General features: G+C 44.1%; 1 protein-coding gene across 1 annotated transcript in view; it reads right to left on the bottom strand.

Moving 5' to 3' along the window:
- The window catches only part of CHAF1A (chromatin assembly factor 1 subunit A), a gene marked incomplete at its 3' end in the record, with an annotated part of 442,221 nt that overhangs the window by 415,570 nt on the left and 12,443 nt on the right, over window positions 1-14,208 (bottom strand). Inside the window, exon 2 of the mRNA XM_082246912.1 lies at window positions 1,418-1,462. Within this exon, the coding sequence (XP_082103038.1) occupies window positions 1,418-1,462 (45 nt within the window). The remainder of the gene's footprint in view (window positions 1-1,417; window positions 1,463-14,208) is intronic.

Here is a 14,208-nt window from a genome sequence, read left to right as displayed (position 1 = left end):
AGTGCCTTTGGCTGAGAATCGAGAAAGAAAAAATGGAGGAGAACGAAGAAGGAGGGGGAGAGGAGCGAGGTAAACATGCATTCCAGAGCAAAGAGGGGGTGACATTCCTGGGGCTCATGTTCACATATGACTTTAGTGCTGTGATCAGGAGCTTGTCGGCAATTGATCATAGCTTATTTTCATTAGAGCGTGGCCCCAAAAGACGTCAATCTATTATGAAACTAGTCGGGTGGTTCCAGATGTGACGTTGCCATGCCCCCAACACCGGCCCGAGACTTCCATGTACATGCGGGACGCTGCGATTCGTTTTTACAAGTGTGAGATTTACTGTTTAATGCTCGCCTGCTACTATGTTTGAGTAAGTGCAATTTTAAATAAATTATTTTTTTATTGTTAAGGTATCACGCTATGTGCCTCTTTTCCTTCCTGGATTATGTATGGGCCTTACTTATCATAATGTGAGGATTGGCTTTACTTTGATGACATCTGCTCCAGCCCTCCCTGGATCTGCTGCTTAGGTGAATTCCGAGGAGTGTCCTGTGGGATCCTTTTGACTCGCCCCATTGCCAAGCGACTTGTGGTTTATTAGATTACCATAAGGGTCTGGTTAGCAGCCTGCCATAAATTCTTTCTTGGTCACGGGTGCCACACATTGGATGCTTAATTGGACACACTGCCATTGCTGGGACTTGTGGTTCCTTTCAAGTGTGATTCACCACTCCCTTTTGGGCACTTTATATTTCTCCTTTTTTTTTTTTCACTATTTTTGGGACCATTTAGTATTGAATGACGTTTCTAAAAAGTCTTTTGGTTACTATAATTCTACATGCTGGAATTTGTAGTCCCTCTTAATATTGGTTCATACCATTCTCACCTTTATAGGATGTTCACATCACTTGTACCTAATTTTTTATTGTTTGGGGTTTTTCCACTTTCAACAATTCATTCCTTAGAGCGACACATATTTGGTACATATTTAGTTTGTTCTACAATCTTTGTATGCAGCTTGTTTTTTTATCAAATTTTTCTGACTTAGCGCAGAATTTTTTTTTGATTTATATTCCTAGAACATTACCCAATCCATATCAATATAGATATCCAGCATTACATTTTTTCACCCGTTCAGATATGGGTTTTCAAAGTGTCCCTTTTCTGAGCAGTAGAGAGAAAGATTAGACACACACAGACAGACACACACACACACACACACACACACACACACACACACACACACAGTATATAGCTCTAGTAAAGGAAAACTATAAAGGAATACTAAAATTGCATAGTTCTTTATAAATTGACTTCAGAAATGCATCTTATGCTAGTACTAAAATGTCTTCATTAAAAAAAAAAAAAAAAGCCAACCATGAAAAAAAATAGTCAGTCAGTCATTCACATTTAAACACGGATACAATACCTTGAACCATCTTTTTATGCGCAACTCTAGAGCAGGGCTTCTCATCTGTAACAACAAAACCATAAAGAAATGAATACCCACACAAGTGACCCAATATCTTTACATTCTACAGCAAATCATGCTGGATAAGTTGACAGTGTAAGGCCTCATGCACAACAGACAGTTTTGCAGCTGCTGTTTCAGGATTCATGCGCTTTTTTTCTGCAGCCAGTAAACTCCCCAGCAGGTTATCCTGCGTGTCTATGCACACAGGCAGCTTTTTTTTGGCTGGGGCATTTTCTGGCAAAAAAAAAAAAACAAACAAACACCACATGCTATCATTTATCAACCATTTTTCAGCCATTAGCTTTAGGCTCCTTTCAGACGGCCGCTCCGTGTAAAAGGTCCGCTGCGGGACTTTTTTTTTTTTTTTTTTCTCATTTCTGTCATCCGCTCCGTGTGCCCGCATATCATCCCATCCGTTTGCGGATGATATGCAGACATAATGTAAGTATATGGCATTGCGGATGTCAGCAGATGAAACCGCTGACATCCGATTTTCCTTCCTTTCCGTTTTTTACACGGATGGAAAAATGGGGTTCTGTTCCGTTCGTTAAAAACGGAACAGAACTGAAAGGAGGAAAATCGGATGTCAGCGGATGGTATTCCGCTGACATCCGCAGTGCCATTCACTTACATTCATGTCCGCAAATCATCCGCAAAAAAAAAAAGATGATTTGCGGACACACGGAGCGGCCGTGTGAAAGGACCCTTAGGGGAATTATAGTTTTGCTAAAATCAAAATAAAAAAACACGCAATAGCTTAAGATACGCAGCAAAACTCATTTAACAGCTAATGCTACTGGCATTTTTTTTTTTTATAACATCCAGTTTTCATGAGCGAGGCCTAAAAGGCTAGCACACCAGCCGCAAAGCTACAAAATGTTAAGGCTCCGTTCACATGTGAGCGTATGGATCGCGGGCAGAACCGCCGCGGTTCCGCCCGCGATCCGGAGATTTATTGCAAATCGCCGGACGCCTAGCGTTGCCCGTTGATTTGCAATAGCCCCCCAAACGCCGAGCGATGTTGCCGCGATTTCCGCCTGCCGAATCGCGGCAACATCGCGCAACGCAATACGCTCCAAAGAAGTACAAGAGCTTCTTTGGAGCGTATTGCGTCCCGCGATTTTGTTTGCGCGATGTTGCCACGATTCGGCAGGCGGAAATCGCGGCAACATCGCTCGGCGTTTGGGGGGCTATTGCAAATCAACGGGCAACGCTAGGCGTCCCGCGATTTGCAATAATCTCCAGATCGCGGGCGGAACCACGGCGGTTCTGCCCGCGATCCAAACGCTGACATGTGAATGCAGCCTCACACATCCACTGCAGTTATAGTTAACATTTTTTTTTTTTTTTTTTTTTTTTTTTTTTTTTTTAATAAAAAAAAAAAAAAAAACTGTCCATCCAGTTCAACCGATAAGTGTGTGCTTGCTGTTAACCGTACATTGTATACCCCTGTATGCTGTGGTCTTTAAGGTGCCCATCTAATAATTTTTCGAAACTATTGATGCTCGCTGCTAACACTGAGTATGTGTGGCGAGTCCTGCGCTGTCTGGGGAATGTGCTATACCAAGGGGTAAAGTGTTAGTCCCAGATGCTGCTAGTACCAGAACTGGTAACCAGACAGTGTCAAAATCATACAAAGGTGGGGGGTACTGCGCTTCTGGGTTAATGGTGCGTGGACTGTGCTCGGTGTAAGTGCCTGTCAATGTAAATGGGGTGAGCTAAACATATATAGGCGGTTTCCACAAATAGGTGTTATATACATAAGGTGCAAATGGTCTTATATCAAAGTGCTCAAATCCTGACAAATCAATTTAAAAAAAATACATAAATAAATAAATCAATAAAAGAATATATAAAAACACCGCTTAAAGTGCTAAAGATGCAATAGTGACAGGTAAAAGTGCTTAAGTGCATATACTGATGTGAAAGTAAACAGTTTAAAGTGTCCTCTGTGCTTCACAGTAATATGGGTGAAAACAGTCCAAACAATAAGTATTCAAGTGGAGGGATTCCGCAGGCGATACTCCTTCACCTAACACCGTGCTTAAAGTGGTGGGGCGCTTCTCCTAAACCCCTCTAAGTGTCCTAGCCGCTCACCTCAAGGTATAGGGGTAAAGGCCTTATATTTAATCCAGGGAGCTCCTCTCCAATCCAGCTCTGTATCCCACTAGGGCCTGATGTCTGGGCTACTGCAGGTGGGCTGGCTCCCTAGTCTCTCTCCAGGCTCCCAGCGGTACCAATGGATCTCAAAAGAAAGGCTCGAAATAGTACAAGTATGTCATGAAAAAAAAAGGTGCTTTTATTGAAAATAAAGTAAAAAACTCACATTTGTTGAGCAAAAAAGCGCATATAATAATCTCGGAGTGGGATCGCAGTCCTCTCTTCCGCATGTGTGCGTCACTTCCGGTCCGAACGTCCTACGCGTTACGCCACTTCCGCATCACGTGGCTTCTTCAGGGGTCCTGAAGACCCCTGAAAAAGCACCTTTATTTTCATGACATACTTGTACTATTTCGAGCCTTTCTTTTGAGATCTATTGGTACCGCTGGGAGCCTGGAGAGAGACTAGGGAGCCAGCCCACCCGCAGTAGCCCAGACATCAGGCCCTAGTGGGATACAGAGCTGGATTGGAGAGGAGCCCCCTGGATTAAATATAAGGCCTTTACCCCTATACCTTGAGGTGAGCGGCTAGGACACTTAGAGGGGTTTAGGAGAAGCACCCCACCACTTTAAGCACTGTGTTAGGTGAAGGAGTATCACCTGCGGAATCCCCCCACTTGAACACTTATTGTTTGGACTGTTTTCACCCATATTACTGTGGAGCACAGAGGACACTTTAAACTGTTTACTTTCACATCAGTATATGCACTTAAGCACTTTTACCTGTCACTATTGCATCTTTAGCACTTTAAGCGGTGTTTTTATATATTCCTTTATTGATTTATGTATTTTTTTAAGTTGCTTTGTCAGGATTTGAGCACTTTGATATAAGACCATTTGCACCTTATGTATATAACACCTATTTGTGGAAACCGCCTATATATGTTTAGCTCACCCCATTTACATTGACAGGCACTTATATCGCTGCTAACACTGCTTGTAGAAAAGCATTTCAGATCCTTACCCCTTTACGCAGTTTTAAGTTTAAACAGCTGCTCTTCTAATTTTAGAGTAGTCCCATGTCTAATTAAATTCCCTTTCGCTGAAAAGTTTGTTCCCTATTTTAGGGTAACCAGTACAGTATTTGAACATTGAAATCATATCCCCTCAATCGTCTTCTCCATCGAATACTCACTCACAATATGGTCCATACCTATGAACCTTAGTTTGTACAGTTAGCGTTCGTGAGGAAGTGTATCAAATGCCTTTGCAAAGTCCAGATACACCACATCCTCAGTATGGATTGGAGGTCGATCGTCGCTTATTTTTTTTTCCCCCTCAATAATAGGTATCGGTCAAGGAATTTGCCGAAAAAGACAGATTTTCTCCGCTGCGCACACGTGACGTTGTTATTGCCTATGTTGCACCACGCGTCTCTGCGCACTGGGCATGCACGTACTGGCAAGTTCTTAGGGTGTCTCCCTTGCCACTGACAGTGGGTGCCATGGAGGACATGCCAGTCAGCAAGCAGCCATCCACCAACCCACAGCCCATTAGCCAGCCAAAACAATGGCTGATAGAAGAGCTTTAACTGGAGGTTCCTGCCCAAATGTCAAGTCAAGAAGAGCATGTTTCTAATCTGGAAAAACAGGATTCTGCCAAAACAGACAAATGTCCAAAAAGACAAATGGACAGAAGAGAGTCTTCATCATGGTTGAATTAATGCCATGTTCAGTGTTTTATTAGAGCTTCATGGAGAGGGGATTCTTCTGAATCTGAAATCAGCTTGGATGATGAACTTCATCTCTGTTTGAAGTAACCAGTAATTGATATTAGTGGTGATCCTCTTCAGTGGTGGAAAGAAAAAATGAGGCACGCTACAAAAAAAAGACTTGCTAGAAGATAATTCTCTGCTCCAAGCGAGCATGTTTTTAGTGACGTGGCAGCAATATATGAAAAAAAAAAAAACATAAGTTGGTCAACCAGGTGAACATGCTAAAATGTTATGCTTTCTGCACAATAATATTGTTCTACTTAATTGGGAGTATGTGTAGTATCCACTGTCTAGCTTTTGCACTGCAGTAGTGATTTAGCTTTAATCATTACAGTGAGAGCACTACTGCAGCAGTTAGTCCTTTTTCTCTGTTTTGGGAAGCCATTAGTGATTTTTCAAGCACTTTATTTTTCAGTTATCTACTTCTAGTACTCGTTCGTTCAGTGTGGTGGAAATTAATGAAAAGTGCAAGGAATTAATGGCACTTGGCGCATATTAATATCCACAAGTGTACTTTTCAGTGTATCAAAGTTTTCAGCACACAGAGCGAATTTCTATGCCCCAAACCGCATTAAATTTCCACCAAAGTAATGGCGAGCCAGGAAGATCTAACTGAAGGTATCCAACGTCACAAGGGAAAAATAGAATTTGTAAGAACTTCCTGTAAAATTATTTTCTCCGAGTCCTGACAGTTGCCGCCCGATGGTACTAGCCTTCACTAATGGGACGTCCCAAAGCAGTGCAGGTATGAGGGGGTGGGAAAGCAACGCAACCAGATAAGAAGATAACCGCAATAAATCGGGCTAGTAACAACCTGAGCCCACAGTAAAAAACTGGAACAAACCCAGAAAAAACACCCCAACAAGGAAAGACATTAAACACTTGACCACCGGAGGATTTTGCTGTCTTCCGTCCAGGCCACTTCTTGCGATTCGGCGCTGTGCGACTTTAACTGACAATTGCGCGGTCGTGGCGACGCCGTACCCAAACGAAATTTACGTCCTTTTTTTCCCACAAACAGAGCTTTCTTTTGGTGGCATTTGATCACCTGTGCGATTTTTACTTTTTGCGCTATAAACAAAAAAAGAGCGTTTATTTTGAAAAATAATATTTTTAACATTTTTTTTATATGAAATTCCCCCCCCAAAAAATGTAAAAATACATTTTTTTTAAAAATTTTTGGCCAATTTGTTTTCTGCTACCTATGTTTGGTAAAAAAAAAAAAAAAAAAAAAAAAAAAAAAAAAAAAATCGCAATAAGCGTATTTTGATTGGTTTGCGCAAAAGTTATTGCGTTTACTAACAAAGGGAAAGATTTGTCATTTTTGTTTTTTTTTTTTTAACACGTAATGGCGGTGATCTGCGATTTTTTTTGCGGAACTGCGACATTGCGGCGGACAGATCGGACCCTTGACTGACATTTTTGACACTTTTGGGGGTACCAGTGACATTACTGCAGTAATCAGTGCTATACATATGCACTGTTACTGTAAAAATGACACTGGCAGGGAAGGGGATAATTTTATTGGAGAGGGAGGGGTTAATGTATGCCTGGTGCTTACTGACGTGTGGGAGGGGAGGTGACTGAGTGACAGAAGGACAGATCGGATGTCCAGCTATGCTGAACACTCCGATCTGTCAGTCCCTGTCACTATGGAGATCCGCCCGCTCTGTTTACACAGGCGGGCGGATCTCCTCACTAGATTCCCCGACGATCGGGGCAGAGCAGCGGCGATCGCCGCTGCTCCTCCCCTGGCCCGACTCCCGCTGTGAATGAAAACAGCGGGAGCGCGCCGCCTACAGGGGGAGGAGTCCAGCGACGTAGGTCTACTTTGCTGGACGGGAACGAGCCACTTTGCCGCAGTACGCTCCATGTGAGCGGTCGGCAAGTGGTTAAAAACAATGTCCCCTCAAACAACTGCAGCAGTCAAAACTTGGCGGTCAAAAGAAACATCCGAAGATGCCAAAACACCAAACTTCGTGAAAGTGTGCACTGACGACCATGTCGCCGTCTTGTACACCTGAGCCACAGATGCCTGATGGTGAAAAAAACCCAAGAGGCACTAACGGCTCGAGTAGAATGAGCCTTTACTGGGAAAGGAGGAACCTAACCCTTGATGGAATAGGCCTGAACAATTGCCCGTCTGATCCATTTAGAAAAAGGTCGCTGCGCAGGCGGCCGATCCCTTCCGAGGTCCCTCAGGAAGAACAAATAGAGAATCAGACTGCGAAATCTACTCCGTGGCGGACAGGTAGACCTTGACCGCCCGGACCACATCCAGAGAAAGCAAAGCAAACTCCTTAGAATGCTTGGGCCGTGCGCACAGTGAAGGCAACACGACATTCAAATTGAGGTGGAAGGAAGAAACCACGGGAAGAAAAGATTGACTCTGTCACAGAACCACCTTATCTCTATGAAGTACTAGATAAGGAGAGCGGCAGGACAAGGCCCCCATTTCAGACACTCTGCGAGCCGACGTGATGGCCACCCAAAAAGCAACTTTCTGTGACAACACAGACAGAGATATCCCCCCTGATGTTCGAAGAGAGGTTTATTGTAACACCGACAAAAACCAAAATCGGGTCCCCTGGAAGCAAGAGAGCTCCCCTCGGGGTGAGCCAAATGCCGCACCTCTTGAATGAAGGTGCGGACCAAAGAAAGTGACACCAAAGGTCGTTGAAACAAGACGGCCAAGGCTGACAACGGACCCTTGGCCTTAGTCAGCACCAGATGCTGATCCACGCCCTGCTGCAAGAAGGCCTTCACCACCGAGAAGGAACGAGGATAAAAACCATGCACGTCGCACCAAGTGAAATATGCTTTCCAGGTGCTGCGGAAAAAAAAAAAAAAAAAAAAAACTTCCTTGAAGTGGCTTTGCGAGCCCTTTACAAGGTAAGGACGACCGCCTAAGGAAGACCTCTATCCCTCAGGACCTGGTTTTAAACAGCCATGCTGACAAAGGCAGCAACTGTAAAGCACAACGGAAGATCGGTCCTTGAGAAAAAAAGTTTGTGTCAACCACGTGTTTGGCCGCCATGTTTTTGCATTGAGACTCATGTGACCAACACCATTTCCTTTGTGTGGTGGTCATTTTGGGTTCTACATCCCCATTTTGGTTGGTGGTTTTGAAACCCACATAGCTGAGCCACCATTTTGAGTTTTAGAAAGAGGTTAGATCTCTGAAGCCACAATTGTGCTACATCTATTATGGTCAATCAGCAAGGCGTACATAAAGCGGTTTCAGTCCCGAACAACTGCATTATGTATACTTAGCTTGATGAAATAGCCGAGTGAATCAGAGTCCAGTGATGAGGAAAGTGTAGGAAGCGCTTTCTGGGCTAACTTTACCGAGACTGAACCCATCACTGTCTCTCCTGATTCAGGACCCGTTTAATATCTCTGCATCTTCTCAGCTCACAGTACAGACCTCGATACCCTTTCACCTCCCACTGTCTCTCTCAACAGCCTGTAATAACACCTAAACCCTCTCCTAACTCTGGTAAACTAGGTGTTCTTTTCAAGTGCAGACTTACAAGCGTTGTGTGAGTCAAGGGGGGATTCCGGGGGTTTACAGAAATCGTGTGGAGTGTTTACAAGCCCTAAGGGACTTTGATTCCAAGGTCCCTTGCCTGTATCCTTTCCTGGGGAATCTCATGTCAGAACCAGTTTTGGGTGAAACCGTTCATATTAATCCACCAGTGAAGCCACCACCTCCACAATACACCCCTGCTTTGGACCCCGGTACTTATCCAGTCTGGGTACAATATGAAGGCGCCCTTGATGCTAAACGGAGAGAGAACAATGGGGGGATAGAATAGTGTGGCATGTCCCTTTTACAGCTTTAAAGATCAGGAGAATCCTGGCCAACTTGCTGGGACTATATGACGAATATGCAGGAGTTCGCAAGAGTTTTTGGACAACCTCAATTTAGTTACGGCATGAGCAGAACGGATTGCACCGAGATCCAGAGCCAAGGTGGAAGATGAGATGGCAAATATATCATCTCGTCGTCCCATTACCACCCATGAGCAGAAAACAGGGGGAGGGAATATTGTGCAGTTCTCTGGGGAAAACTTCCAGATCTCTATGGTGCAACCTCCACTACTGATGTGATGAAGCTGAGCCAAAATTCAAAGGAGGAATGAGTCTTGTTTCTGGCGTCACCCGAAGCAGGCTGCATTGGATGCAGATCTGGAGGATAGCCCCAACAGCCCAGCTGAGGGTGGGAGACCCACAGATATCCATCTTATGTACGATGGTAGCACTGCCATACCTAAATGAACCAAGCAGTTTCATTGAGGTGGATGTGTTGGCTGAGGTGGACCCAAAGCTCTGGGTGGTTGATAAGTATGACGTGGGGCTTCTGCCAGTTCTACCAACTACAATCCACATCAACCAGGGAGCACGTTACCCCCACTACCACAGTAACACTACACGAAGTAGCTCAGATGGATGGTATTAAAAACCAGATAGACCGAGACCCACACCTACAGGTAAAGGTACACACACACCAAATCACCCTGTAATGCTCATTTCCAGTGGCCAAAAAGTCAGTCAAAAGGACAGGAAACATACAAATTGGTAAAGGACTTGAGCGCTTTAAATGAGATCATGGTCAGTGATGCTCCTTTGCTGCCTAACCCACATACCTTGTTATCCTCAAAACCGACAGCAACGTTTTTCACTGTCGATCTAACCAATGCAGTTTTCTCAGTACCACTGGATCCCAGGTGCCAATACCTTTTTGCTTTTCCATAAAAGGGTTAACTATCCTGGACACGCCTCCCACAGGGGTCAGTGACTAGTCGCTCAGAAAATAGTTGCAAACTTAAGTACGTGTAAGTAAGTTAAGTGGACCGCAATGGATTCAGATTTGTATTGCTGCAGCTTGTGGAGGATCTGTTGCTCTGTGGTCCCACACAGGAGGCCTGTTCGCATACTATATCACTTAACCATCCACGATCAATAAGGTTAGCAAGGAGATATTACAGATCTGCAAGGAGAAGGTTTTTTTTTTTAGGTAACTGCATCTCTCAGGGTACCCAACACCTTACCACTCAGAGAATACAGACAATGAAGGACCTCCAGAGACCTCATAACACCTGACAACCGAGAGCCATTCGCGGATTTATCAATTACTGCAGACATTTGGATTCCAAACATCTCATCCAAACTGGGGTCTCTCTATAAGTTAACCTCACAAAACACTGTACCAATTAAAATGATGATGACTGGGCAATCCTACAGGATCTGACCTAGGAACTCTCCAAAGCACCTGCTTTAGGTCTACCCAACTTCGATCTCCCCTTTTTTGTCATGAAAGAAAGGACCATGCAACCAGTGTATTGAACCAACCACATGACATACCCATCAACTGATTTAGACCCATTAATCCAAGGCTCAGCGGTAAATATAGAAGCTGTGGCCACCTGCGCTGTATTATTACAGACAGTAGGGGACATAGTTATGGACTCCCCGTTAACGCTCTATACTCCCCATTTGGTGCTGGAGATTTTAAATCAGGTTTAAAACAAGAAACCTCTCTGCTGCTAGACTGACTAAGTATGAAGTGGCCCTCCTAACACCCACTAACCTCACTCTTAATGCACTGTTTTGTACCCTGCGTCTCTTACTGTTCAGGAGAAAGAAGGTGGTGAAGAAAATGACAATTTTCAGAACACTGATAGGTTTCCAACTTAAGTATGACACAAAGAACATGTATGCCTTTCTTTGATGGAATGGCAATCAACAGCTGTCAGTACAGTGAGTGAGACCCCTATTGCAGACGCTGAGAACCTTTTTGTCAATGGTTCCAGGTACTACACCCCAGATGGTAAGACACATGGGTTATGCGCTAACTACAACCAGTGAAATTGTGGAGAGGGGCTCTTAAGGTTGCCATATGTCCACACAGGAAGCTTAGTTTGGGGCACTAGCAAGAGCTTGTGAGATGCATAAGGATCAGAAGATCAATGTCCATACACACTCAAAGATACGCTTTTGGGGTGGCACATGATTTTGGTCCTATCTGGAAGTCAAGATGGTTCTTGACTAGTTCGGAGAAGCTGATGAAACACGCAGAATATACAGACTCTCAGTGCCTCTCAGAGACTTTAACCATTCAAACAGTCAGAGACTAGAATGGTAGTCAGGGCAGGCCTAAGAATAGATCCCACTACCGTATACAGGTGTTGGGATAAGACCTTAATACGTCTGTCAACCAGATCAGGGAGAGATGAGGATTCTGCCACCAGTAAAACCGTGTCCTTGTGAATACCGCATATTAGGGGGGGTCCACCTGAGGGGGGACCGTCCATTTGTATAGGATCTCTTCCTCAAATGGGTTTGAGAACTGCAAGCGTGAGATTACATAGTTACATAGTAGGTGAGGTTGAATAAAGACAATAGTCCATCCAGTTCAACCTGTGTAGGTGTGTGTGACTGTAATCATCTAACATAGCCCTCAATCTCCTGATCCTTGAGATGCAAGTCTAAGAGTCTTTTGAAAGTCACCATACTACCCGCAGAAACCACCTCTTGTGGTAGACAATTCCACAATCTTGTAGCCCTAACAGTAAAGAACCCCCCACGTTGCCTGAGGTTAAAACGCTTCTCCTCTAATCGCATTGTATGTCCTCGAGTCCTCATGCAATTCCTTCGAATGAACAGCTTTTCTTCTAAGCTGAGATCCCCATTAAGATATTTATAAATTGCTATCATGTCCCCTCTCAGACGTCTTTTCTCCAGGGAAAATAAATCGAGCGATTGCAGCCGCTCTTCATAGGTAAGGTCCTCCAACCCCCTAATCAGTTTAGTTGCCCTTCTCTGGACTTTCTCCAGCTCCAACACATCCCTCCTGAGGACTGGCGACCAGAACTGGACAGAATACTCCAGATGCGGTCGGACCAGAGTTTTATAAAGTGGAAGGATTATAGTCTTATCTCTGGAATACATCCCTTTCTTTATGCATGCTAATATTCTGTTGGCTTTGGAAGCTGCCGCTTGGCATTGCATGCTGTTGCCTAATCTATCATCAACTAAGACTCCCAGATCTTTCTCCATTTTTGATTCCCCCAAGGGTTCCCCTCCTAACGTGTATTGTGTTTTTATGTTTTTGGTCCCCAAGTGCAAAACCTTACACTTCTCCACATTAAACCTCATTTGCCATGTCGTTGCCCACTCCGTAATTTTGTCCAGGTCATTCTGTAGGATATCTGCTTCATGCTGTGCAGTTATTGCCCTGGCCAATTTTGTGTCATCTGCAAAAACTGATAACGAACTACTGATCCCTTCCTCAATGCTGTTTATGAATAAATTGAACAAGGTTGGTCCCAGGACTGAGCCCTGGGGCACCCCGCTTACTACCTCAGACCAGTCTGAGTATGCGCTGTTTATTACTACCCTTTGGACACGGCCTTTTAGCCAATTCCATATCCAAGAGCAAACCCTGCTGTCGATACCTGCAGACCTTATTTTATAAATTAAGCGCTTGTGGGGAACTGTATCAAACGCCTTAGCGAAATCTAAGTACACCACATCCACTGGTCTCCCCCTATCTAGCTCACAGCTCACTTCCTCGTAGAATGCTAAGAGATTGGTTTGACAAGATCGCCCATTTGTAAACCCGTGCTGGTTACTACTGATGATGTTGTTGTCTTTAGCATACTCTACGATATAGTCCCTTATCATCCCCTCCAAAAGTTTACATATTATTGATGTCAGACTGACAGGCCTATAATTTCCCGGGATATGTCTCTGGCCCTTTTTGAATATCGGAATCACGTTAGCCTTCCTCCAATCCCCTGTTACATCTCCTGTCCTAATACTGTCAGCAAAGATCAGGAACAGTGGTCTAGATATAACCATACTGAGTTCCTTGAGCACTCTCGGATGTACGCCATCCGGGCCTGGTGATTTGTTTGTGTTAAGTTTATCCAGTCTTTCCCTGATTTCCCCCTCTGTTAGCCATAGTGGCAAGTCCTGTGTATTACTACTAACCATACAGTCATGGTCAGTGTACCCTTCCTTTTCCTGCGTAAAGACTGACGAGAAAAAAGAATTCAGCACGGTTGCTTTTTCAATGTCCTCTGTAACCATCCTCCCATCATCGCTAATTATGTGTGCAATATGCTCTGCCCTAGTTTTTTTGCTGTTGATATATTTAAAGAATTTCTTTGGGTTTTTTTTACTATCCTCCGCTATTTGTCTCTCAAAGTTGATTTTAGCCATCTTGATTTCGTGTTTACACTTCTTATTTTCCTCCTTGTATTGCTGGAAGGCCGATACGGTGCCCTCTGATTTATATTTCTTGAAGGCCAATTTTTTTCCCCTAATAAGTTTTTTAACGCTACGGTTTAGCCAGCCAGGTTTGGCTTTGTCTCTTCTAAATTTATTCCCCATAGGAATGCACTGCAAGATGCCTTTGCTTAATATTGTTCTAAAGCATTCCCATTTTTCCTCTGTGGTCAGTGATCCCAGGGTTTGGTCCCAGTTTACCCTTTCCATCAATGAGTACAATTTTGGAAAGTCTGCCCTTCTGAAGTTTAGGGTTCTTATGTTCCCCACTTGCCTTTTTATATTGTTATTTAGACTAAATGTGATCATCCTGTGATCGCTAGAGCCCAGGTTGTCCTGGACTCCTACCTCCGAGATTATGTCTGGGTCATTAGTGATCAATAAATCCAGGATAGCATTCTCTCTAGTAGGGGAATCCACCAACTGCGACATGTAGTTATCCTGTAAGGTTTCCGTGAATAGCCGGGCCTTATGCGAGTGTGCAGTCCCCTCTTCCCAGTCAATGTCGGGATAATTGAAGTCCCCCAATATGATGACTGATCCTAGTTTTGCCGCTTTACCTATTACGTCGCCGCCAT

This window comes from Pelophylax lessonae, assembly GCF_965119305.1.
Source record: "Pelophylax lessonae genome assembly, chromosome: 1".
In the NCBI taxonomy this organism is placed as follows: domain Eukaryota; kingdom Metazoa; phylum Chordata; class Amphibia; order Anura; family Ranidae; genus Pelophylax; species Pelophylax lessonae.
This window is presented reverse-complemented; position numbering and strand designations above follow the sequence as displayed.